General features: G+C 42.3%; 3 protein-coding genes across 4 annotated transcripts in view; 2 read left to right on the top strand and 1 right to left on the bottom strand.

Annotated features, from left to right (window-relative positions):
• Window positions 1-1,325, bottom strand: part of alad (aminolevulinate dehydratase) — a 9,951-nt gene extending 8,626 nt beyond the window's left edge. Inside the window, exon 1 of the mRNA XM_044175104.1 lies at window positions 1,177-1,325. The gene's annotated coding sequence lies outside the window, so the exon portion shown is untranslated. The remainder of the gene's footprint in view (window positions 1-1,176) is intronic.
• Window positions 1,326-1,484: 159 nt separating this feature from the next.
• Window positions 1,485-4,526, top strand: tmem203 (transmembrane protein 203). Of its 2 annotated transcripts, none has more exons than XM_044175109.1 (2): window positions 1,485-1,640; window positions 2,241-4,526. In XM_044175109.1, the coding sequence occupies exon 2, from the start codon at window positions 2,478-2,480 to the stop codon at window positions 2,892-2,894; it is 417 nt and encodes a 138-aa protein (XP_044031044.1). In that variant the 5' UTR covers window positions 1,485-1,640; window positions 2,241-2,477; the 3' UTR covers window positions 2,895-4,526. The 2 variants fall into 2 exon arrangements, with proteins under 2 accessions (XP_044031044.1, XP_044031045.1); XM_044175110.1 differs by having other exon boundaries at window positions 1,506-1,640; window positions 2,245-4,526.
• Window positions 4,527-5,876: 1,350 nt separating this feature from the next.
• Window positions 5,877-25,816, top strand: part of tprn (taperin) — a 30,925-nt gene continuing 10,985 nt past the window's right edge. The window contains exon 1 of the mRNA XM_044175103.1: window positions 5,877-8,294. Coding sequence (XP_044031038.1) covers window positions 6,111-8,294 — 2,184 coding nt within the window. The 5' untranslated portion in view covers window positions 5,877-6,110. The remainder of the gene's footprint in view (window positions 8,295-25,816) is intronic.

Raw genomic sequence — 25,816 nt, 5'->3', positions numbered from 1 at the left:
AGAGACCATTAGTGATAAAACACAGAACGTAACACAAGGAACAGGTCAGGTTCTGTTTTGTCTTTAGTTCACGAGCAGAGCCAAATCGCCGCTCTCACACTCTTCACCTCAGCTCAGTCACCGTTAAAATTGACCAGGCATGCGTGATGCTGCTTCTCTAAACAGCGGCTTGGCTCTGTCTCACTGCAGAGTAAGCAGGATGCAGACTTCTTTATAGGCATTTGATCTTAATGGCCAATGTTTCACCATTTTTTCCTCCATGCACATGCGTTTTCTGAGCACCCAGGACATTACATTCCTCCACATTTTTCACAGCAAGATCATTTTCTGGAATTATGAATACATTGTTGCAAGGGACAATAAGGCTGGGCGATTAGTCAATATTATCATTATCTGGCTTTGTACACTCAGTAAATCAGATTGTGATGGTATGACAATGTTATGATTTTACAAATTTCTGTTGTCCAAACTAATGATTCAGTATTTTCAGGGGGTTTTTTTCCCTTCACACATGTCAAGAGTTTGATCTCCTGTAATTCATAACAGTGGACCACAATTGTCCTGTAATGTACTGTACCAGAGTTAGCGTAGTGACATCGGTCACTTGGGCAGGTCACAAGTAAAACATACAGACACTGATTAGATTTAACATGAAAAGAAAATACAGGACTCATAATAGTAAGAAATGCACAACATCACATGACATATAACATGTTGGGATATTAAATACTGTATATCTGTAATGCTAACATGATCTGATCTTACCCTCGTATATTATTTCCGTAAATGTATGACCTCGGATATGAAGCAAAGTTGCAGTAGTAAATGCCAAACTGCAACTTTAAGATGACAAGCCATTTCTGTTACATGGAGTAGTGAGATTTAATTCGATATAGCTTGACCGCTGCAATTGCCTTTTAACAGGTGTGTGTGTGTGTGTGTGTGTGTGTTTGCTCGTGTGCTACGTTTACTTTAACAGTTAAGTTACTATTACAACATGTCATTTTGTCACCTTGGCTGGGAAAATACCTTGGTACAAACTATGTGAGTTAATGGACGTGGGCAGCAGCAACTAATATCTTAAATATGTCAAATTACAACCAGAAAACATGAATAAAAACACATACTGTACATATACAAACATGCACACATACTAAATAAAGACAGCGTGCTTACCTGTGACGATGAGAGTTGCCGACTTCTCCACACGTTCAGTCTATGGAGGTTCAGTCAAGTGACAGTGTTTCTTCTTTGATTTTGACCCACGGTTCGCGGGCTACGTGACTGTGCACTACCGCCACCTACTGGCTGGAGTCATGTTTACATTAAGCCGGAACGATATAAAGAAACAAATCAAATTGTAATTATTATATTGTTATTATATCCATACGTAAAAAATAACATACGGCGTCTGATGATTATAACAGGTGGAATTGATGGCACACAAATGGATTAAAAAAAGGGCATAAACAAAAAGATTGTCTTTTCGGCCACCGTACAATCCAGGTTTACTCTTATCGCGAGATTTCTCAGAAGGTGAGAAAAAACCCCAAGCTGCGATGCTAACGGCTTGTTAGCCTTCTGTACTGACTGTTTCGCATCCAGCTAGATGGAGGAGAAAACGCTTGACTGTTATTAAGGTACAGCAATGTGTGGTCACAGTAAAATACATTTTGTACATGCTTATACGTGCGTTGTGTTGGAAATTAGATGAGCTGTATCGTCTCTGACTGTCTGTGGTTAGCTTACATTGTAGTACAAGGATCGGCTACAGTCTCTATCATTGATGTAATTGTAGCTCGACTCGACCTGTAACGTTAACGTTAATTTCACTCATGTCATTTTAAACCCAATCTACCAGTATCAACTGGTATCTAACTGAGGTTAATCAGGCTAAATACTGTACTGACAATGTGATGAAATGATGGAGAAAGATAGCTGAAATCACTGCCTATCGTCACTAGCTGTTTCCTAATTTAGTTAGATGTTTTGAGAGATTTGGGCCCTGTCTCCTTTTTTCAGTAACAGACAGTGTGTGGGTGTATGTCTAGTTGTTTTCTTCATCAATTCTGTCAGATGTAGCACATTATATCCTCTTTTCTAAGATTTGGGCCCTGTCTCCTTTTTTCAGTAACAGACAGTGTGTGGGTGTATGTCTAGTTGTTTTCTTCATCAATTCTGTCAGATGTAGCACATTATATCCTCTTTTCTAATGTCATGTTTTCCTTATCATACATAAGGAAGGGTTTCCAGAGAGGCTGAGACCAGGGTGGATTGGAAGATGTAGCCAAGAGTGAAGTGGGTCATCTCTGCAGTACCTCACCTTTCCTGCCCAGTCATAATCAAAAAACTTTTCACCTCGACCCTCTGCCACCCTAACTCTGGAGCACTTTCACTCCTAACCAGGGCTGCCCAGTGCGTGACTCGGCCGTCCTCAGTCAGTCCGTCCCTGGTTGAAGACCCTGCCGTCCTCAGCTATGCTGTTCTCCCTGAGGGAACTGGTCCAGTGGCTGGGCTTTGCCACCTTTGAACTCTTCCTCCACCTGCTAGCGTTGCTGGTCTTTAGCATGCTGGTTGCTCTGCGAGCTGACATGTTCACCCCCACGCTGAGCTGGTGGCTGGTGTTCGTCCCGCTGTTTGCTGCAGACGGCCTCAGCACCTACTTCACAGCCATCGTGTCCATCCGTCTTTACCGGGAGAATGAGAAGCGTCTTGCGGTGCTGCGGCTCCTCTGGGTGCTGACGGTACTCAGCCTGAAGCTGGTGTGTGAGGTGCTGCTGTGCCAGAAGCTGGCGGAGCAGGAGCAAGCCAGAGACCTGTGGTTTGGCCTCATCGTCTCCCCGCTGTTCATCCTGCTGCAGCTGCTGATGATACGAGCATGTCGTGTCAACTGAGCAGCGGCAGTTAGTGGTTGTGCTTTCACATCACCGACAACACATGAACAGAGAGCAATCTTCATCTGCTGTTAGAGATTTGAAGCATAACAATGGTGTAATTTTTCTTTTGGTTCATTGCCACCATTTTTACCCAAAAAAAAAAGCAATTGTGAGTTTTTCAGACACATGTTCCAGGCCTCACCAGAATCCAATTTTCTATAATTTGTGTTTCTAAGAGCTTCAATACAATTTAACACAAATTTTCACTGCTCGCATAAGTTATCATGCAGTATTTCAAAAAAAGAAGTGGACAATCTACTCTGTGTGTTGCTAAATGGTAAAATACACTATATACACAAAGTATGTGGACCCTCCTGTCCATATAGATGTGTGTACATTTGGTCTGGGGCTGTTTTTCCTGGTTTGGACCCCTTTCCCGTTCCAATGAAAGGAAATCTTACTGCTACAGCATACAGTTATATTTTAGACAAGAGTGCGTTTCCAACTTTGTGGCAACAGTTTGGGAAAAGCTCCTTTCCTGTTTCGACATGACAGTGCTCTCGTGCACGAAGCCAGGTCCATAAAGAAATGGTTCTCCCAGTTTAATGTGGAAAAATTGGGCCCGCCTGCACAGAGCCCTGACCTCAACCTCATTTAACACCTTTGGGATGAACTGGAACTGGACTGTGAGCCAGACCTTATCACTCAACATCAGTGTTGGACCTCACTAATGCTCTTATGGCTGAATGGGAGCAAATCTCTGCAGCCATGTTGTGGAAAATGTTGTGGAAAGCCTATTGCTACAGTGAACCTTTAGTTGATTCTGAAGACTGAATGGAAGTAAATTGTACCTAGACAACGAATACCAATGAATCAATGGTTTGTCCCAATTTTTCTGAACCCCCTTTTCGTTAGGATGGATTATGGCTGTATGTTTTTGATACTTTTAGGAATACATAGTCAGAGCAGTAAATATATGTATTTGGGACATGATGTGTTTTACATTGTTCAGTCAATGGTAGACAATGAGCCATGAGGAAAATTTATACCAGAGTTATGTTTTAATGCACATGTGCACACAACTTTAATGAACTGGTGAAACCGAAAGGCTGTAATGCCCTAGGCACCTTTTTGGGCAACTGTCATGGGTAACGGAGTTCAAGGAATTGCTGCAGCTTTGTTGCTTTTTCCAAGTGGAAGACATTGCTTGCCAACAAAATTTGGTTAGGTTTATTATCTTGTGTCTCACTTTGTTGCCCCCCCAAGTTGCCTAGCTTGCCAATTCCATCAGTGAGAATGGTCTGAACAGCACGAAGCTGGTTCTGAAACTTGCTGTCCGCTCACAGTCTCACCCCAATGTAGAAGAACTGAATGTGATTTCCACAAGCAGTCAATTGTGTGCACACGTCTTCGCTGGATATTGCTGTTTATCTGTACAATATGTAATGTATTTGATCTGTGTTCGATCCTACCTTGCATAGGTACCGCATGTATTTAATGCCTCATTTTAAGATAATTCCCCATATGAATTTCTGTGTAACATGTATATGTTGATTTTTGAAAAGAAATTCACCAAATCTTATTTATGTTCTTGTTACGGCACCCTTATTGTCATCTGTATATACATGTAAATAAACCATCGACATTTAACCAATGTCGTCTAATGAATATTTAAGTGGGGTAGAGATATCTAGTCTGTAACTTGGTCTGCCTGGCCACAAGGAGGCGCTACTGGCCTTTTTAAATGGGCGTGGTATACCGACATTTCTCTTTTAGCACGTTTTGGCACATATATAAAGGCCGTACATCATCAACCAAATCAAAACTTGTTTTTGTTTTTAAATTGTTTCCTGCTTCCGTTTTACAGTAAATCAGCACGGTGTGAAAATCAGTTTACAGACTTCAAGAAGATGCGTCACACTGGGTTTTGTCAAAGATTAGCCAGCATTATTGTTGCATGTAGACATGTTCAGTGATGGATTAAGTCTTAAATCAGTGGAATTTAATGTTTTGTGCGTGTAATATTACTGATTAAAACAGTCCATAAATATTAGCCCCCAAAGAAATATCTGTCTGTGATAGAATGAAAACTCCTTTTTCTCAAATTCCCAAAAATGTTACCGAGGACGTGACTTGTGTCCTCAATTATAGCTACACCAGTTGTTCTTTCATTTCTTTCAAACCAACTTTGAAGTGCAGACAAAGGTACATTTTCTTTTATGCATTTGGTTATTTTCTTCCACTGTGCACTTCAGGCTTGTTGCTCTTAATTATGGTTCGGTGATAAATGTTTGATGAGGTATGGTAATCTCTTGTAGTACCCAAGAATAGCCCTCTTAGTGCTGATTCATGTGCAGCGTGTGTTTACTGCAGCCGGATTATCGACAGGTGGCATCACCGGCAAATGCTTAATGAACAGTCGTCAGCCCCCACCCGGCACTGGATATTTCCTACTTATCGCACCTGAACAAAAACAAGTTAGGGCTTCAGCATAGTCTGCAACATTGATCATGTTTAAAATTAAGCACAAAGAAAGCACTATTCAGTAGGCTACATAGATACAATAGAGATAAATTAAGTTCTTACAGGATTTTAACAATAATAATAGTAACTACATTTCTATTGTGGTAGACGAATTTTGTCTTGCAAGTCTAACGACGTGCTTATGATTTTAATTAAATAATTAGTACTTCTAATAATTAAACATTAAATGGAGCAGTGTATGGGTACAAACAATACTGACAAAAAATCTATATTTAATCGGTCAATAGTAGATACATCCACTGATAGCGTTAATTATATTAACGTTAAACAAAAAAGGGAGGGGCGGGTTGAACCTGAACGCAACACTTTTGATTGACAGGCATTGCTTGCCCAGTCAACAATAGAAACGGGAGTGGTTTGCGTCAATGTGCGGCGTTCTACAGAAAGGGAGGGGGCGTGTCTGTAAATCATAACGACCAATCAAGTAGCGGATGGGACTGCCGAAGCCGCTCGTGCTGCTGCGGAGGGGCGGGGCCGCATTCAGGGGCTGTGTGGAGAGAGGGAGCCAGGGAGTGAGAAAGCAGAGGGAGAGGAGAGAGAAAAAATAGACTGTAGGGATGTGTGTGTGAGTGTGCGGTGCTGCAGGTACAGTCAGAGCCGGATACAGGTTTTAGAGCCGCACCGGACCGCGGCAAAACCGCCTCGGAGCCTTCCTCTCTCCTCTTTATCCCCTCCAAACAACCCTCCGAAATGTCTGGCGGAGGAGAGGTACGCGTCCTCCGCCAAGAGGCCGGGCAAGAGAGCCCGAGGATGCCGGCCTGGAAGCGAGAGATCCTGGAGAGGAGGAAAGCGAAGGGCGGCGGGTCTGGAGGAGCTGGTTCCGCGGAGACAAGCCCCGGCGGTGCGGGCCCGCAGCGGGTTAACGGCGAGTTGACGGGAAATGTGAATGGCAGTGGTAGCAGCATACCCACGAGTGACAGCGGACCGAGCGGCGGGTCCGGTCGGAACTATTCCATCACCACAGCCAGCCAACACTTCGCGAACAACAAAGAGCCACGGCCGACGGCCGCGGAGAGAACGATTTCGAGGGAGGACTACAGACAGGAGAGCTTGGTGCTACAGGAAAGCCTCGGCCCGCTGGAGGAGAACCCGTTCATCAAGCTGGAGAAGGAGCGGAGGAGGCGACAGGACCGAGAAAACGCCGCTCGTCCGGTCCAGCACATCCTGGAGCTGTACGGCAGCGTACCCGGTATACGGACCATCCGCGCTGAGAATATTATCATAATTGAGTCGGATCCGGATTACTTCCCGGAAGCTGGAGGGGTACAAACCGGGTCTAAATGGCAACAAAACGGTGTCAGTAGTTATAGCTCACTGAACGACCTCCTGGACCGGAGAGGGAGTGCTGTTACTGAGATAAGAGCCAAGGAAGTGGTAATTTATGACACCACATTAAGCAAGAGTGAGGAGAACTTGAGCACCCTGGGCCGCCCTGATCATGAGGTTCTATCATATGAGACAGGTGAGGGTCAAGGCAGGGTTAGCCGGATGCTGCAGAAGTTTGACAGCAACTACGGGAAGCTGCAGAAGAAGTCCCACAGCACAGAGAACCTGCTCGACCTGGACTGCAGTGCCAGCAGCAGGCCAAGACTCTGGTCCAAGCCACAGCCAGATCTGGTGCCAAAGCCCAGGCTAGGCCCGTCGGTCAGCAGCCCGTGCAGCAGCCAGCCATCGTCACCTGTCTTCCAGAGTCCCTGGTCTTCCAAACCAAAGCCGCAGCCAGCTGTCTCTGAGCTGGGCAGCCCTCCTCAGTCTGTGTCTTCCTTCCGTCAGCGGTTTGAGGAGAGTGGAGGCCGTGACACAGCTGTCACCCCCAGAGATGAGACAGACAGGGGGCAAACCAAGACCACCAGAGAGAGAGACTGGGAGAGCGCCGAGGTGCCACCCAAACCCAAGGTGCCATGCTCTCCGGAGATCCTTCGTGCCCGTGCCGAGTCCCCCTCAAGCCCCATCTCATCCAAGGTGTCGTGCTCCTCACCTGACTTTGAGATCTGTCCCTCCCCAAAGCCAGACCTCGCCCGAATTCCTGATGGGGACACCCAGGCACGGGCCCTCGCAAACCTGCGCCTGCAGTCCAGAAACTCCTTCACAGTCATCCCCAAGCGCCGTCTTGCTGCCTCATCTGCAACAGGCAACCCGGTTCCGTCCAGCCCCGTCAAGTCTTCCCCCTCCCACAGAGTGGCAGAGGTGCCCACGCCAGGTGTGCCAACCTCCCACGCCCCTTTGTCCACTGTGACACCCTCAAAGAGGAATGAGGAGAAACTGCAGAAGGAGAAGGATGTCGAGAGGCTGGCGAGGCCATCCAAGCCTGAACCATCTCCTTCTGTTGCCACAAGTCCTGCTCCTCCTCCGACCTCAGAACCTTTGCCTCCATCTCCTGCTCAAACCCCAGGTCCCTCCTCTCCACCTGCTCTGTCTTCACCCCCCTCTTCTCCGGCTGTCCCATCTTCACCTTCCTTCTCTCCGGTTCCCTCAGACTCCCCTGCCCCGTCTCCTATCCCTTTTACCCCCTCCCCGGCTCCAGAACAACCTCCCGTGGATCATCTTCCTGTAACAAACATAGACGACATTGAAGTGGAGCCCCCGCTGCGTGTCCCTGCTCCCAGCCCCATGGTGCAGAGGAGAAAGGGGAACACCTTCACTGTGGTGCCTAAACGTAGGGTGGAGCCCGAGGCCCAGCCAAGCTCACCTGAGCCCCAGCAGGAAGCCTCAAGTGAGGCTCCACCAGGGTCTGCACCCCCACAGGCCCCGTACGCTCAGCTGGGCTCCCTGCTGAAGAAACGCTACCCCGCTGTGGAGGAGATTGAAGTCATCGGCGGGTACCTTTCCCTTGCGAAGTCCTGCCTCTCCAAGACGGGCTCCACGGGCAAGAAGGTGAGAGCAAAAACTGAACCGAACTTTGTGGCTTTGTTGACAGGTTTTTACAGTAGTACTCTGAGCTTGTAGGGGATACACATTTATTAATTGACTAATCTAACCATTTTGATTATCAACTAATAATTTAAGTCATATATCATGCAAAAATGCCCACAAAACAGCTGCAAATATGAGGATTCGTGCTTTTCTCTGTTTTATATCAGTGGTAACTGAATATCTTTGGGGTCTAGACTGTTTCATGGACAAAACAAGCCATGCGAAGACATCACCTTAGTCTCTGGGAGTTTGTGATGGGCATTTTTAAATATTTTCTGACATTTGAAAGACTAACCGATAAGTCAGTTAATCAACAACACACAAGACAGATTCATCAATAATGAAAATAATCGTTATTTGCAGCCCTAATTGATAGATCATTGTTCCTCAATGAAAATAAAGACATCAACACTGCAGCACGCAGTAAGTAGGAATATTATTGTGTGCTTACAATCTTACGCATAACATGTGCCAAATCTTCCCAGGGGGATCATTAAAGTTTCCTCTGATCTAAATTTAGTAGTCGAGCGGCACACAGGAAAGGCTCTGTTTTTGTTTTCTTTTTTATCTCCGTGCATCTGTCACTTTATTGTTCTTTAGCCAAGCCAGCACACTCCTGTGCTTTTTAAGGATTCAGGCAGCATTTCCACCTTATGGTTAGTTCCTCACAGTTATTTTCATGTGTTGTTGTGTGAGTGTGTCTGCTACTCTAAATCTCCACGTCCCATCACTTGACCTGCTCTCAGGCCTGATGGATTGAAAGCGTGTGTTTACACAGCCACTTGGAACGACACGCAGGGCTTTTTGCTGTGGATTGCCGTCCCACAAAGGCATGTTATTTGTCGCAGAGTGTATTATTGGGTTAGGTGGCCCTCCAAGCCTATTGACTGAACAATCTCATCAAGGCTGTATTCAGTTCTCAGAATTTAGCGCGGGGATTCGGGCCAGCTTTGAGGAACAAATTCATTGGTTCTTTTACAGTTGAATTCATCTGTTTGTTTGTTTGTTTTTTGTTCAAAGCTGAGATATTCCCAGGCCTGGTCCTAAATCATAATTAAATGATAGCAAAGTTTGTATTTTGGGCATCACAGTTATTTTACAGTCATAATCAGATATCTGGTGCTTGCTTGGCCAAGGTCTTGCTGCAAATTGCTCCTGTTTCATCTGTATTAGGGATTAATTAAATATCAGAGAATGTTTCTAATTAATTTTGCGAGTTGCTGCAGGCTGCTTTCACATTCTGCTCTGGATCAGCCTGAGTGTCGAGCATTATTTTCAGCATGGCGGTGTTTATGTTGCTCTTGACAGCCAAAGATCCCAGCCTGTGGCTTGAATTTTAACATAACACATCATTAGGTGCATCAGTTTCAGATGATCAGGGTGTGGAGTATTGAACCACGTCATCCTAGGTTTAAGTCCAGCGTAGGTGCACGTCATCCCTCACCCTTCCTCTTAGTCTGCTGTACTCTAACAAATTGGAAATGTTAAACATAAAAAAAGCATTTCCACAGGTATAGGATGCATCCAGTTACATCACAACCCTACCCTTTGTGATCTACAAAGCAGCACATCGCGCCTCTTAATGCTGAATATTTTCAGCCTTTTGGCAGCTCTTCAGTGTAGGCTGGTGTCTCAGCCTCTCAGACGTTGGCCTGCAGTCCTGTTTCCTTGACCTGGTCGGCTGTAATCCTCTGCTCTCCAAGTAAATCCAACCACCTCTTACAATCAGGGCAAGAAACTCAGGCTACTCATGATTTTATCAAGTGGAAACAGTGACCAGCAAATGCAAAGACTCCATAGTCAATTTATTGAAACTATAACACATTTGCACTGTGCAGGGCTGGGTGTTGAACTTCAATACTTGTTGGTAGTTTGGTCCTTTTTTTCCAGTTTTAGACTTATTTTATTTAGGCAAAGTTCTTGTATTTAGACAACTTTTGACATTGGCTACTTTTGTTAAATGAAAAAAATAGTTTTGTAGAAAAGCCTGTTTGCCTGTTGCTTTGGTATTGGGACTGAAACTCTTTCAACTACCATATTGGTAGTAGTAGGTAAGTAAGTAAAGCTTTATTTGTATAGCACTTTTTAAAACACACAGTTACAAAGTGCTACACACACACACAAAATATAAATGCATAAATAAATAGATATATTACAATACAAAACACACCGCAAAATCAAACTGAAACAAACCAAAACACAAGACAGGGATGGAGATCTATAAAAGGGCTTCCCTATAAAGATGGGTTTTTAAGAGCCGCCTAAAGCAGTCCAAGGTATCAGAACATACCTCAGACCATATCCGGACTCAGTACTCAGTTAACACTCAAACCCAGAATTGCTGCACCATTACTTTTAAATGGGAATTTGTAGATGTCTTGTGCAGCATTTTCTCCACATTTCTATGTAATTCGGTGTCGTATTTTTGGTATCAATGGCTCTGGGATGTTGACTAGAATTTAAAATAAAGTTCTGTGGGTTTGAGTGATGCTTGCTTGTAGATCATGACTTTATAATGACGGATTTTTGGGCTGCTGACTTGTGTGAATAAGTCTAACCCATGCAACCAGGTTGTGGTGTATATGTTTTTATTGTGTGCATGTAGACGGCCAGTGACGGTGACCATGAGACATGAACACGTTCTGTCTTTTGTCCTTTGTCGCTGACAAACCACACACTTTCTCCTTTTGTTGTCTGTCTGCTCTTCTTGGTCATCATCAAGGCCCAGATTTTTTTTTTTTTCTTTTCTTTTCTGGGCAGGGCTGCACAGGCAATTACAAAAGCATCGAAGCTCGGCCTGGCCTGTATAATTTGTGTGGAATTTTTGTTGAGTGCCGCTTCTGTGTGAGAGCAGCCTCCGAGAATGGCCTCGGCTCAGCGTTCTGGTCTGGGATTGGGTTTTTTGAGCGCTCTTTTTCCAACAAACCCAAACCATTTTTTACAAGGAACTTGGCTGAAAGACAATGTTCCATATGCACGTCAGGACTTGAGAACTTGACCAAAGCACATCATCAACACTTCCTCTAGATTTTCCAAAAATATTTCACTCTATCCATGCTCTCTTGCTGCACGTTCTGATTTTCTCTCAAGACTTGTATGAGTGCTGAATGCTGGACCACATCCAGCACAATCTCCTGTACTCTCGTCTTTATCGCTCCACAAGCACCACTCTGCTTTGTTTTTTTCCCCTCTACCCACAGTGCACTGCTTTATTCCTGTGCAGTGGTGGTTAATAAGGCTTGTCCCCTTGCTTCCAGCTTCCTGTGATCTCCTCCTCTCTATTGGGGAAGGAATTGTGGAAGAGCTATGTAGGTCAAGAGCAGCTTCTTGTACCGCATCACTTCTGCTTTTGCATAAAATTGACTCGGGCTTTCTAGTGAAATACACAGGCCAGGATTGACTGAGTTTTCATCTACAGTTTGATTGGACTGAGCTCTCTTGACTTGAGCGCAGGCAGAATTGACAGATTTTTTCATTTCCTTGTGGTAGATGACGCCGCTCTTTGTCGAGGAGAGATGCAGCTGGCAACAAGACACAGGGGGCGGGGGCGGAGTGGTTTGTTTTTGAAGTCTCTGCTCCCTCTGACCGGTTATTATGGGAAAAGGGAGACAGGTCCCATGTGTTTGTGAGCACAACATCCAGAGGGTGAGAGAGAGGAAGAGATTTTATGCGCTTACCCGCCTTTTTTCCAGTGTTCCTATTTTCTGTGTATTCGCACAGGGGAACCACTCAGATGACTAATTTTTAAAGTGCTGCAGCATGTTTATGTGTAATTACAACCCGTTCTCATTCCCAGGGCGTCACATGCCGACGTTTTGTCACGCCCCTCGGCGTTGTATACAGACGCACATGGTACCCTTAAGCGTCTGTAGGTGTTAGTAGGAAGTCACGTAACGTGACTTGTAACATAACATAACGTAAAACTTTTAATAACTCAATGATAACTTTTGGTTTCACACGGGACACGAACCCCCCCACCACCTCCACAGGCGGACTTTCTTGCTCTTTATGTCGCTCATTACACTACGTCACCTGACTTCCTTAAGGCTTTCTGGCAGCCCCGTGCGTCCCATAGATGAGAGCAGGCATACGTCACCTTCCTGTCTTCAGAACGACCACGCCCCCCTTTTGGGGGAAAACAAGCGCTGCAAAAGTGCCTTCACCAAATTGAATAAACTAGTAGCACCATGCCTAAAAGCTGCTGCGTTGCATTTTGCACGTCAAACAAAACAAAAAACCCCTAGTTTACAATAAAATCCCCTCCCCCCAAAGAGCGAAGGACAGTAAAAGAAGAGATCTGTGGCTTCAGGCCATCCACAGAGAAGATGAAAATGGTAAACTGTGAGTCCCGGCCATTCAATACGTGTACCTCTGTGGCAAACACTTCATCACAGGTTAGTTGGTGATGTTACTGAGAAAATGGCATGTGTGCCGATTGGGCCTGTAGATCGACGCGAATCAGAAAAGAGAATTAGTGATGGTGTGACTAAAGTTTTTACTGTGAAAAAAAAATATGACCATAAAACACAGTTTGGTTCAACATTCTGTTCACCCGAAAGACTGGGGAGCAGAGGGTATTTTACAGAGCTGGGTATCGCCACTGATTTCCCGAATCAATTCAATTCCGATTCACAAGGATTCGATTCAGTATTGATTCGGTTAGGGATATTTTAGTAACAATACCAATTTTGCTTGGATATAAAAGAGATTCTCAGAGAACTAATGCTGTAAATTGTACAAGAAACCCTCTGACCTGGTGCATTATTAAAAATAGTAATGTTTACATAAGAATTGACCCTTTAAACACCACTTTCTGACCTGGGTGCCTTTTTTTTCTCTTTTTATCTATCTAGCTAATGTCAATCTGGTTGTCGCACATGCACTTCACTCCAGTGCCCTGCCTGCGTTTCTCTGCCAGAACAAAATGCTAGGCTATATGGACACAAGATCTAACGGGATTAAAGCTTCATGCATCCACGGGAAAAGGCATATATTAAAAGATCGATCTCAGATTTTATGAATCTATCGGATAATTCAAATGAATCAAATTGAATTGGAAAATGTTTTTTTTAAACCCAGACCTAGTTTTTTAACGCTAATAATTAACATAAATTGAGCTGACCAAAATTCTAATAATGGACTTTGTAGGAAGCTGGGCTAATACCAACCTGTTTTCTACTTCTCAGCTGGCAGTAAAAGGTTGCGTAATAAGCACAAATGGCTATCAAAATAGAGACAGCGGGTTGCTTCACCACAGCGATGTAATTACTTCTGTCTTTACAACATAAAAAGTGACAGATGTCAGAAATACATTACCTGAAGATTCAATACGGTACATCAGTTTATGCCACTTGGTTCGTTTCACTGAAAGGACACTTATCAACCCCTATTTCTTTATTTTTTTTCTTATATAACGACGCCGATCATTGATCGGCAAAACATAACAGAATTGTTTGCCTGACTAGCCATAGGATTTGGGCTCCTAATAGCTAAAAAGCAATACAGTATTCTGATTTTATGCTATTAAATTGGCAAAGACCTTGGAATTTGCATTTACCAGCAGTCAAATTAGAGGGGCCAAAAGGGGTCGGGGGGCTTGACACTGGCAACTGGCAACTGGCAAGAAGTGATTCCCAATGGGAGGGGTATTTGTACCCCAGGAGTACTTCAGCAGGCGCACCTGGAAAGTAGTAAACTAGTAAGCAATCTAGCAGCAAAAATCTAAATATATAGCCAAAAGTAATGGATAAATGGTTGAAACAACCAGCTTTTGGTTGTAGTGCGAATGCAAACTCAACCCAACAAAGAAAAAGGAGATCCAGCCTAAGTATTAACAATTCCAGGGTCACTATATAATGTATGGGAACCACTGTCCTAAGCGGTCTGTATAAACATTGTTGCATCATTTGGTAATCATGGTAATACATATGCGCGTCAGAACGTGGGAGCATGCATTTTCTGTGATACATCAGAAAGTGAGTCCAGTTGCAGTCTCAACTAATAATGCTCATAATCACTTATTACTTTTTAAGCTCCATATTAAATGTTTTATGAAAAAGTTAGACTTCTCTCCCTCTATACCAGTCATATCAGTCATGTTTTTGCAGCATTAAGTACATTCTTCCACCTCTGTGCATGAAGGTGAAAGACATTGTTTTCATATGTGTTTAGAGAACACCATTGTTTTTCCTTTTTTTCTTCTTGTGGTTAAATGTCATGCACACAGGAGGTTAAAAATACCCAAACCTAAATGCTTAAAAGGTCTCAGTAACACAGGAAGGCCGATGAAAGGGCACACTCCTACATTTACATTGTGCGCCTGGGCTACAGGTGTGAAAGTCCATTGTGTTTAATTATTTACCACCCAGCAGACATTCCCCATCTCTCCTCCCTTACACTTCCTGAAAACCTACCACCCCACCCCCTTTCTTTTAAAAAAAAATGTGGGGGGTTTTTCAAAATAACAGCTGGCCGCCCACTATCCTGAGTACTTTTCTTTTTAAATTGAGGCTGAGGTAAAGTGACAGGAGATTCAGATTAGTAACTTAATACTAAATCCTCTTTTTTCAGTTAGTAAATTATATGTACATGTATACAGTATATGTCACTTTATTATACTATATTAATATCAACTGATTCTGGCCCCAGTCTATAATGTATAATGAAAATTGAGTAATGCTGCCCTGTAGACCAAAACAAAATCTGTTTTTAAGATCTGTGATGCTGCCTTGTACAGTACTTCACACAGTCCTGAAGTCCAAGGCAATGTTATGTTAACTGTGATCTGGGCAACACATTTAAAAACACAAATCAAATCTCCTGATGATGTGGTGAGTCTGGAGTTGAGTTAAGTGAGGGGGATGTGTTCAAGCTAAAACAAGGCACTATGTTGCTCTTTAACATTATCAGGCACCTGACCAAGTTGTATGATGTCTGAAATTGGTTTTAGATACAGTTTAATTTATAATTTTATATCTTAAAGCTACATTAAGTGATTTATTTTTTATTTTTTGGCATCTTGGGGGCAGCAGAACAAGCTTTAAATACAACATTGACACATTATCACCAGCATTAGCATTCATTTGGAGTAGTGTTTCTGATGAATATAATAAGTCCAATATTCACTCTCCTTTTAACTTTGTTTTGGTCTCCACCAACAAAAATATGTGGCTCTTTAGCTGCTAAATGCTCCACTATGTTTACCAGCTACTCGCTAACTTTGTCTGTCTGACATTTAGTGCTGGGCTTGTAGTTTACAGTGGGTTTAGCTGTTGCAACTGAAAACAAAGTTGATGAGAGCAGTAAGACTCAACCAAAACAGTTGAGTTGTGGCTGCAAAACTAAAACAATGAGCTAAAAGATGCTAAAATTCTCCATAGAGCTGTGAGGAACTGCAGAGACGGGTGATAATTCTCTGCGGGTTTGTCGACTATAAGCAACCCCTTCCACATTAGACATAGTCATTTGATCCGTTGGTAATATAAAAATATCAGTTAGTGCAGCTTTAAATTCAGTTTCTGAAGTCTTAAAATGTTGCAGTTTCTACTTATACCATTAAACTATTTATACAGGCTATGGATCTTCTGCTGGTTTAAAGTTGCCTCCATTTTTGTTTTGTTTTTTCCCCATGATGACACTGGTCTTGTTTTTTTTATTTCTTATTGCCACTAGAAGGTTTTACAACATCTTAAATCTGAATTGATAAACCTTTCAGGCACCCTGCTTTATCCTATAGAGATTAGAAAAGGTTTTATAAACCTAAGAGGTCAGACAGTTTGCTCTGCCTTCAGAGGAACATGTGATCCTCCAGCTGAAGTGAAAGCATGACTATCACAAAAATGTAAGTTGCAAGGACTATACAATAGAGCGATGGCTTTAGAGGTCTGGATCCAACTTTGTGTGTCTTCTACCTCACTTCCTGTGGTCCTGTAGTGAGCTGCTGCATCACTCTGGGCTGCCTCTGAAATATCTAATTACTGTATAAAAGTTTTTTGTTGTCAGGTTAGACCATAAGTCAGTATAACTGTTGTCTAGTGAAGTGAGACAGAGAAACTTTGCAGTGAAGGACAGAAGTCTTCACTAGACTCAAGTCACGGTCCCACCAGCAACTTTAAAAACACAAAAATGGCTTTGTCTCTCAATCACTGTCAAATGAGAGAGGTGCTAGTTCTGTTTTGTATTATTTATATAACGGGTAGTGCAAATATGGTTTCCTCTTAACAAGCTTGTCATTTCTTACGAGGGCTCTGTGGCTGCAGGATGTGGACACACGCACTCTCTCTGTCTCTCTCTCTCTCACACACACACGCACACACAAGCACAGCCGTGCCTAATTTCTGCATAAAAACCCACGTACGAATACACACTTGCAAGTTTCCCACACAACCCTTAGGCACATGTGCAACCCTGCAAAGTCAGTGTAATTAGAATTCAGTCAGCAAAGCCCCACTATCATAGTCATGTTTAATTCAGTGTGTGCGTGTGTGTGTGTGTGTGTGTGTGTGTCCATGCATGTGTCTTTAGAGTGCATGAGTAAGAAGATGAAGAGACTAAAAGCGGAGGACGTTAACAGACGGAACTTTTTGAAAGTTTATAAAAAGAAACAGAGGTGGGCGAGTGAAAGAGACAGGTAGAAGCCACTGACTTTTAATAACTTTTTAGTGTTTTTTTCCACCATCAGCCTTGACATCCATCTTTCCTAGATGAATTTCTTTGGTTGTTTTGATAATTGCAAGATAAAATCTTAAGTAAAACCCGCGCAGCTGCCTTGATGGCTGACGAATACATCCAGTTGTCTCCTCGTGATAACAAATGCAAAACACTGTTGGGAATCTGTATGTGGTGCTTTTTGTGCATAATGCAAATTTTATTCAAATACTCTCTCCATGTGTAATCTACCTCAATGTTTTCATCTGTCATCATATGAATCATAATGCCCTTAATAATTTGTTTTCCTGTTTACATGATCAAAAGCTGTCTGTCTTACTGCCATGTTTGTCTCTCTCTGACTGCCTGTCTCCACCTCCACTCTCCCGTTTCCCTCTGTCACATATCCATGGCGCCTGTCGCCAGGGCAACTCGAGCCGCGGCCATTCTATCCTGTCATTAGGATTCCAGGATAAGGACACACACTCTCTCTGTCTCACACACACACACACACACACACACACACACACATTATTATGTCAGTGTGGATGTTGTAGATCTTGTAATTGGTGGATACGTAGTTGTTATGAGGAGCGTTTTGACCCGGCGAGGACCCATGTAAAATTGAAACATCGTCTAATAAAGATGTCGAATGGGTTTCCTGGTGAGCACGTTCTGTCATCAGTAAACCTAAATCAGTGTTTCTGTGGGTGGAGACCCAAACAGCTCAGCCCTCTGATGTTTAAGAGAGGACTGGTGTGTTTTCATGAGGCCCAATGCGAAGCCAGTTATTTCAGTGCAGAGTTAAAAAAGTCTCCAAACATGTTCATGTTCATTTGTTCACTTGTCTTTGTATTTAACCTTGTCATGGACCATCTATTACTTGTACCATCTTATTGTTTAGGATGTTTTTATTAGAAACTGACAGACACTGGATTTTTGAGATCAATACCAATACTGATATTTGAGACTTTAAAAAATCTGATAATGATAAATATGCAGATGTTCTTTTTATTTTATTTTTTACATGAACACAACAACAAAACTAAGAGTCTACAGCCATGCCAGTGGTTCTGTGAGGCTAAACTTGTGAGTGCTCTTTGCTGAACACAGTTTCTAAATGACTTCAAACATATCTTTGGCATTTCTGTATTTCAGTTTCTTGTGACTTACTGTATCGGTTGACATATGCCAATACCGGTATGTCTGTCATTTTTATGTTATTGGGAGACTGTGTAAAAAAAGTGCATCACTCGAAGGTGGACATTCTTTAATAGAATGCATAACGCTGAATATGTCCTCAAACAGTCCCTAGTTAGTGCATGGTGAACTGAACAAAGAATCAACCATTAGCCACGTGTGCGAAAGTCGCTCCAGTGCGCTGGAAGTGCAGCTCTCCAGATCTTTCCCAGAATGCATTGGAAAATGCTTAAGCTTTAAGCAGAAATACTATTTTCTTAACAGGACTAAGATGGGACGATCAATATCAATTTCATCTCTTTGTGTCCAGTAGTGAGATTGATTGTTAGTTAACAAGATATAGCGTGTAAAAAAAGAGAGAGAGACAGTTTTAGAGCTTTTGGAAGGTTTATTTTTCCTCTTTTGACAGAAGCTAGCAGTTTCCTTCTGTTTCCCGTTTTTGTGCTAAGCTAGGCTAAAAACAACCTGGGCCTCTCTGTACTGAAAGCAGACATCAGATATACCCCTTATTAATTTTATTAGCTGCAGCTGTGTTTATTAGGCTGTGTTAAGAGGTCCATTGAGAAGAACGAGAATGCAGCTATTCCATCTACAACTAAACAGGTTAAGTTGTTCACTGTATCACTGTTTACACTATTTATACCAAACTCCTAGAAAATATGTTGTTTACGTGACATCATTTAAAGGAAAAAGAGAAGCAGCACTGAATATTGCAAGCTTCCCTAAAAAATCTTTATTGTTGCAACATTTCGACCTTCGAGGTCTTCTTCATGCTGCTTTTGTCCTGGATGTGCACACTATCCACCTTATTTGGTATGTGACATCTTTACCATGTGTCGATCATTGACTCCTCTCTGTCCCAAGGTTCAGTGAAACAATATATCTTATCACCACCCAAAATCCAATTGACTTGTACAGCCATTCACTGCCAGTTGAAGAAAGGATCAATGTGAGACACACCCATTGGCCTTTCTTCCACTCTTGATAATCTATTTTGAGTTCAATAAGTTCCACATATTGGCCCCTGAAAACCAGGGAGATCCCAGGGACCCCTTGAACGAACTATAGGGGGTCCACCACATTAGCCATAGTCATAGTTTAACCATGATAAGAAATAGAAGGCAATAAAAAATGGAAAAAAAAAAATTTAACAATGAGATTCTGATCCAACAAAGAGCTTCCTCAGAGAATATCCTTGATCCTGATCCAGTGTGTGGGATCCTATCCTGTCCTTTGTCCTAATTGTGGCTTTTCAGACACACCCGACCATCTACAGTCCAGCAGTGAGCGTTTATGCATTAAACGCTCCCACAATTACAGTGTGTGGATTGCTGATAGGTTTCGATCTCCACCCTGCTGGTATCACCTTACATATACAGTGTGTGCAGTTATATTAGTCTGTCTCAGCTCATTCTTATCAGCAAAAGTGTTCTTAGATGGGACAAAATATTGTTAAAAGGGCTGCACTGGTCTGTGGCAGATCTATTCGGGGGCTCGTTGATACAAACAAGTTTTTGAAACAAATGTGTCTCCTCTCTCATTCATTTCTTATCAGGCAGATAATACAACCCTGATAGCACAGGGAGACTTAAACACACACACACACACACACACTCGTACTCACACATGGCTACAAAGGGCATACTATTATAGCAGTGACTCACACAGTTTTGATACATGGAAGTGTAAACACAGATTTTGACATTTTGCGCTGCTTGCTGCCCACGTCACCAGCCAGAACTGCGAGCAGCAACCACCTACACCCGTAGTTATCAGTGTTGCGTGATACTTGATCATTGATGGTTGTAGCACTTGAAGCATTTCCACATAAACACTGAACTGATTTAACCTCATATATGATGAGAAATCTGACTACACCTACACAAGAGTACATTTGACCTGCATGGAATACAGCCACAAGGGTTTTCAGTAGGTGTTCTGAGGTTTTAACTCGGGTGTGCGCTGACCTTTATTACTGAAATATTCTAGGTCACTGATAGCCTACAGGCCTGATATTTAGGTTGGAGCTGGACTACAGGATTAAATCCCTGCAACAAAATAACTTGTGGGTTTATTTTGTTTGTCGTCTCTGTTATAAGCTCATTGAAGGCAATTTGCTGCTAAGGTGTGTCTTATTGGCAGCAAATTACTCATAACTACTGTGAAGAATGTGCTTACTGGTATGATCGCTATGCTGCACCAACATAAGCTAATGATTTAAAAAAAATCTGGGCTTCATTTCAGTCAGGCAGAACTTCTTAATTCTTCTTATATACAGTAGGAGAGGGGTTTTTTTTAGTGATGTGTGCTTATAGTGTTTATAGTTGTGGCATTATTGTCCGCACACAAGAGCAATCATTACAGTAAATAACAACAAAAAGCACATTTTATGGTGCTATGAGTTAGTGTCACTGTTGCCCCATTGCACAAGTATCCCAATCATTGCACATGGACAGGAACTTCAAAGTCTCCTTAAACATAAATTCAGCTCAAAAATATCATAATTTACCACTGACTGCCTATTTGGGGTGAAATATTGTGTTTTGGGACTTTACGATGCTTCACAGAGGTGAACCAGTTTTATATGTCCAGATTTCTGTCTCTAAGATTTCTGCCTCCATCCCAATACAATGGAGATTAATGGGATTTTTTTCTGTGGTGCTCATAATCACACACACACACACACACACACACACACACACACACACTTTTATTGTTGTACAGGTTGATTTTCGAATTAAAACCTCTCTGAACATTGTTCTCTTGCTGTCCTGCCACCATAGTCCATATAAGAGAAGAGAGGAGTTGTCACCCATCTGAGTCACCTTCATTTATTACTATGCCCTCTGAGCAATAAGCTTAACCAACAGCAGCAGGTAATGCAGCGAGTGCTTGGTAGTTTATTTATTTTTTTTTGTCCCGGGGTTCGTCTCTCATGTTACATACAGGCTGCGCTACCTTATTGGTGTGGGCTATATGCAGCCTGAAAGGAATACCTGCAGACATTACTCAGGGCTGTAAAAGAGGTTCTGCCCTCTGCGTTTTTCAGGTTAGAAAGATAATTGAATCTGTATTTTGTATTTACAGTTAATATCGTCCTAAAAAGGCGCTAGAATGAAACATCAGTCCAAAATAAGATCGTTAAGCACAATGTTCTATGTAGTAATGATGCAAATACAAAATTATCGATCACAAAGTGTCAGGTATTTGTTTATCTGTTGTTGTTTTTTTTTATTTCACTGTGTAATAAACAAACAAAAAACCCCAACAACTTGAAAACCACAATATCTCATTCATTTTTTGGTGTTGTCAGAAGGCATCTCTGATGAAGCTACTCTAGCAGTTTCCCCCTGCTGGCAGCGTTTATGCAAAGCTATGCTAAACACATCTTGGACATATTTGAACATACAGAGATGAAACTGATACAGATCTCAAATTCGAAATTTGAAATGTGACGTGAATACCTTCTCCATCTGATCATTAATGATGCACACACCACTGTGTTTCCCTAAATGAGGTCCTCTAGTTCACACTAGTTATCCTTATTTACCAGCACAGCAGAGAGGTACACCACACGCATTGTTTGAGTACATGTAGGCTTTATTATCCCTCTCTTCAGGCGCTAATGCAGCTGCAGCTAAACTCCTCAGCCGGTCCGTTGTGGTGCTGTTCTAATATTATCTACCTGGCTGGAGATTAGCTCTAATCAGGCACCTGGTCAGTCTCCTCCGAGTCCTTTTAGAGGACTTTAACGTGCCATATTAGGTACAGTGTTTTGGCAGAAAATTGTATTTCCGCTAGTGATCAGATGCTTTTTTACATATACTGGATATGAGCAGGCCAGGTGCCAACATGACTGTACACACCAATGCCAACATGACTGTACACACCACGCCCTATGCCATGAAGAGATGCACACCCAGTCAGATGCACATCATGTAAACACAAACGCTCACATGCTGCTACACCCTCAGTTGTTAGCAAGAGCCTGGCTATTGTGCACCACTGTAACTGCAGCTTTCGAGTTCAAACCGATCAGCACTGCCAGGAAACTTGCGTGTGTGTGTGTGTGTGTGTGTCCATTCAGTAGGAACCACTTTTCACCAAACGAGGACACGCCATGCTGGGTGGCCTGGAAAAAAATCCTGGCACAACTCCCATCTCGCCTATTGGCCGAGGCACATTCAGGAAGACATAATCTCATCTGCTGACTCTCTTCTTCCTCTCTCCCTCCCTTCTTCTTTTGTCTGTCTTCCCCGTGTCCCTTTGTGCCTCATATGCAACATCCAAACAACAACAAACAGAGCTGATGAATTCATCAATTTCAGCAGAAATATTATTTACTCAGCTCTATGTCTTCCCCTGTCTGATGTCTCAGTCTGGTTGTGTTGAAGTCGCTGCAGCAGCTCCCAACTCTGCAGACAACCACAGCCCTAACAAATCGTTTTCATTTTGTATTCAGCTTCAAAACCCCTCTTTTTTCCCAAGCAAGCAAAATTTCTTTTGCTTTCTGTTTTTAAATCTTCCCTCCCGTTTCCTTAATTTCTCCCTTACTTTTAAGTCCTGCTTTATATACAGTACAGAAATTAAATGGCAAAATGGCAACAGGTTCCACAGTGACAGCTAGAAAAACAAAAACAAGAAACAAATAAGTCCAAATAAAAAAAGCATACCTTTCAGATCTTGCAGTGTGTACCATTACATGTTGTCACATATTCACATAACCCAGTTCTTCATGCATGAGAAGATTCTCAACATCACTGAATCTTAGATAATGATTTAACATTCACTTCACTTTGAGAAGCAATATGTAGGTTATTTTTGGCAGTCCTACACAATGCCCCATATGCTTTTTTAGTTCAGGTCAATAAGTAACTTTGCTTGTAATATACACAATGTCAATGAACTCCGACTCTTTTGCTCTCAACTCAAGTTGCATGTCTGAGGAAAAAATAGTTCCCATCATTTCATTTTAACGCGAGTTGACACAAAGCATCAGCTTCTCACACACATATGCACACACATACTGCAATACATAGCAGTCTTTGATAAATATAAAACAAAACCAGAATAATTAGTCAGCTGTTGGTGCCCTGTCAATGCCGCAGAGTCCTGTCTGAGCGCCCTGTGGTGAGAAGGATAGCAGGGCTGAGTCCGGCCCCTGTTGGCCTGAATTGGGCCCCTGTTGGCCTGTCCCACAGCCTGAGGACAGAAGACGAATCACTTCTGCCTCCATGATGCAGGCTTTTATCAATTTATGAAAAAGACCCACAACTGAAGCTCAAACATGAGCAGCAGAAGGCTGGGGAGAGGTACCTTTTTTATATACAGTATAACGATCACAGTTCTGTTACCCTAATTGTTTTGTCCCTCTTTCTTTTCTACTTATGCTGCAGCTAAACAGCTAAAATGTTAAGTCAGAGAGAGGACATCGACTAAGGCATTGCAGAAGAGTCTCATCTAACAAGAGTCTCGTGAGGAGAGTGCTGGTAGACCAGACAAAAAGAAAAGTGAAAGACACTGAAAGAGGAAGCGAGCCCAGCGGCTAGCCTGATTTATTGATAGACTCGCTTTTGGCATCCAGCGACTTCCTCAAAGACAGGATGCCAGTTTAGCAAGGAAACACTTTTTGTGGTTGTAGAGATGGTATAGAGCCTGTGTCTATACACAAGATTGGATTTTTTGTGGATTGTACTGTTACTGTGGCTGAGTACTAATGTGGAAACTGGCTGTCAAGAGAGGGGGGAAAAAGGAAAAAGATACTGTTATTTTGTTGAAAATCCAGTGACTGAAAAGCGAGATCTGTCAGGGTTGAAACAGAATTGATACTCTTTATAGTTTGGTAGTATTGAAAGGTCAGGTAAGTAACACCTTACCTTGAATATTTTCAAATGAAAATAAAGATGCAATACTAAAAAAAAAAAAAAAAATGGAGGGAACTTTGGCGGTTTCCCTCTTGTCTCAAACCATGACATTTAGATGTACTTCATATCTTCTCAAAGAACAAGCCTTTATGCCTTAACTTTTGATATTTCTGCCATCTTAATTTTCCAACTAGCAGAAGAGGTTCATAGTATGATCATTTTTATATATACTGTATATTTATATATATATTTTTAAATACCTTCGACAAAACCTTAAGAAACTTGAGGCAGAAATGTAAACAATTGATATAGCTGAACATTGTGACGTTGTGGGTAAAAACCAAAAACCACAGACTAAACATTTAAAGTACTTAATATTCAGTAACATTAATGAGAAATAGTTTGAAAGGTTACAGTTGTAAAGGCTCCTTGTTCCATTCACAGGGTTCATAGGCTGATCTGTGAACCCTCGTCCTTCTCCGCACTGCTGCCTGACATGAATACCAATGTGAAAGCAAAACCATAAAGCCTCCTTACTAATATCACTATCTCAATAGATATATTATTTTTATGTACTTTTCTATCAGCCCTAATCAGATATCAGTAACTATTAAATCATCGGAGGAGATGTTCAAAAGGATTTATTTCCAGAAATTTTGAACATTTCGAACCTCATCTGTCATTAATCCTCAAATGTTCCAGCCAGTTTAAAGAGAGAAATCTGTGATTGATTAAAGGTGGTGTCCCATAGATCCTTGTCCTGAATCTATGGGTCTTTGTTCTCAATCTTTCGAATCTTAGTCAGTTGTCTATGGACCCTTGTCCTTTAAAGGTGGGGTATGTGATTCCGGAGAAATCCAATACCATGATATAGAGCGAATAACGACACAGCAAGTAATGTAACTAACGTTAGCTAGGTTGTGGGTTAGCAAACTATCGAGACGGTTTCCCAGAGCCAGCAAACCAGCTCCAGACAGCGATACTCACAACTCTCCTGCTACTATAGCTAACATCACAACAACAGCATATCTTGGCAAACTAGAAAGTAAGCTGAATGTCCGTGGGCAAGTCATTTAACGTTACCTTACACACAAATCATGGCTTGGAATGGCTGGGATATTGTCCAAGCCACTTTGTTAATTTCCCATTTACAGAGCCAGGGCTGTGTACAAACACCGGAGTTTTTTTTTTTAGACTGTTTTAATCTATAGTCCTGAACCTCAAGACCATCATCCTGAGTCTATAGACCTTCATCTTTAATCTATAGACCCTTGTGCCAAATCTAAAGGCCCTCGTCCTTAATTCATAGACTCTCGTCCTGAATCTGTAGGCCTTGTTTCAGTCTACAGACCTTTTCTCTCATCTTGGGTCTATAGACCCTTGCCTTTAATATATTGACTTGTCTGTGGAACCATTTGTAATCTATAGACCCTTGTCTGTAATCTGTACACCCTCATCTATAGACGTCTGTTCTTAATTTGTCGACCTTTGTCTTTAATCTGTCGACCTTCATTTGGAATCTATAGACCCGTGTCCATAATTTCTAGACCCTCGTACATCTGGAATCTGTAGACACTCGTCTTCAATCTTTTCTCATTCAAATTTCTAATTCAAAATTCTCATTTTGAATCGAGTGATCCTTGTCCGTAATCTATAGACCCTCGTTTTTGATCAATTGACTCCTGACTCTGAATCTATAAATCCTTGTGTGTCGAATCTGTAGACCATTAGTCTGTAATCTATAGAATCTATAGACCCTCGTCCTAAATCTAT

The sequence above is a fragment of the Siniperca chuatsi genome, linkage group LG18, assembly GCF_020085105.1.
Source record: "Siniperca chuatsi isolate FFG_IHB_CAS linkage group LG18, ASM2008510v1, whole genome shotgun sequence".
Lineage (NCBI taxonomy): Eukaryota > Metazoa > Chordata > Actinopteri > Centrarchiformes > Sinipercidae > Siniperca > Siniperca chuatsi.
This window is presented reverse-complemented; position numbering and strand designations above follow the sequence as displayed.

Excerpts from the sequence above, each read along its gene's own strand:
- tmem203 (XM_044175109.1), top strand. The coding sequence starts at position 2,478 with ATGCTGTTCTCCCTGAGGGAACTGGTCCAGTGGCTGGGCTTTGCCACC.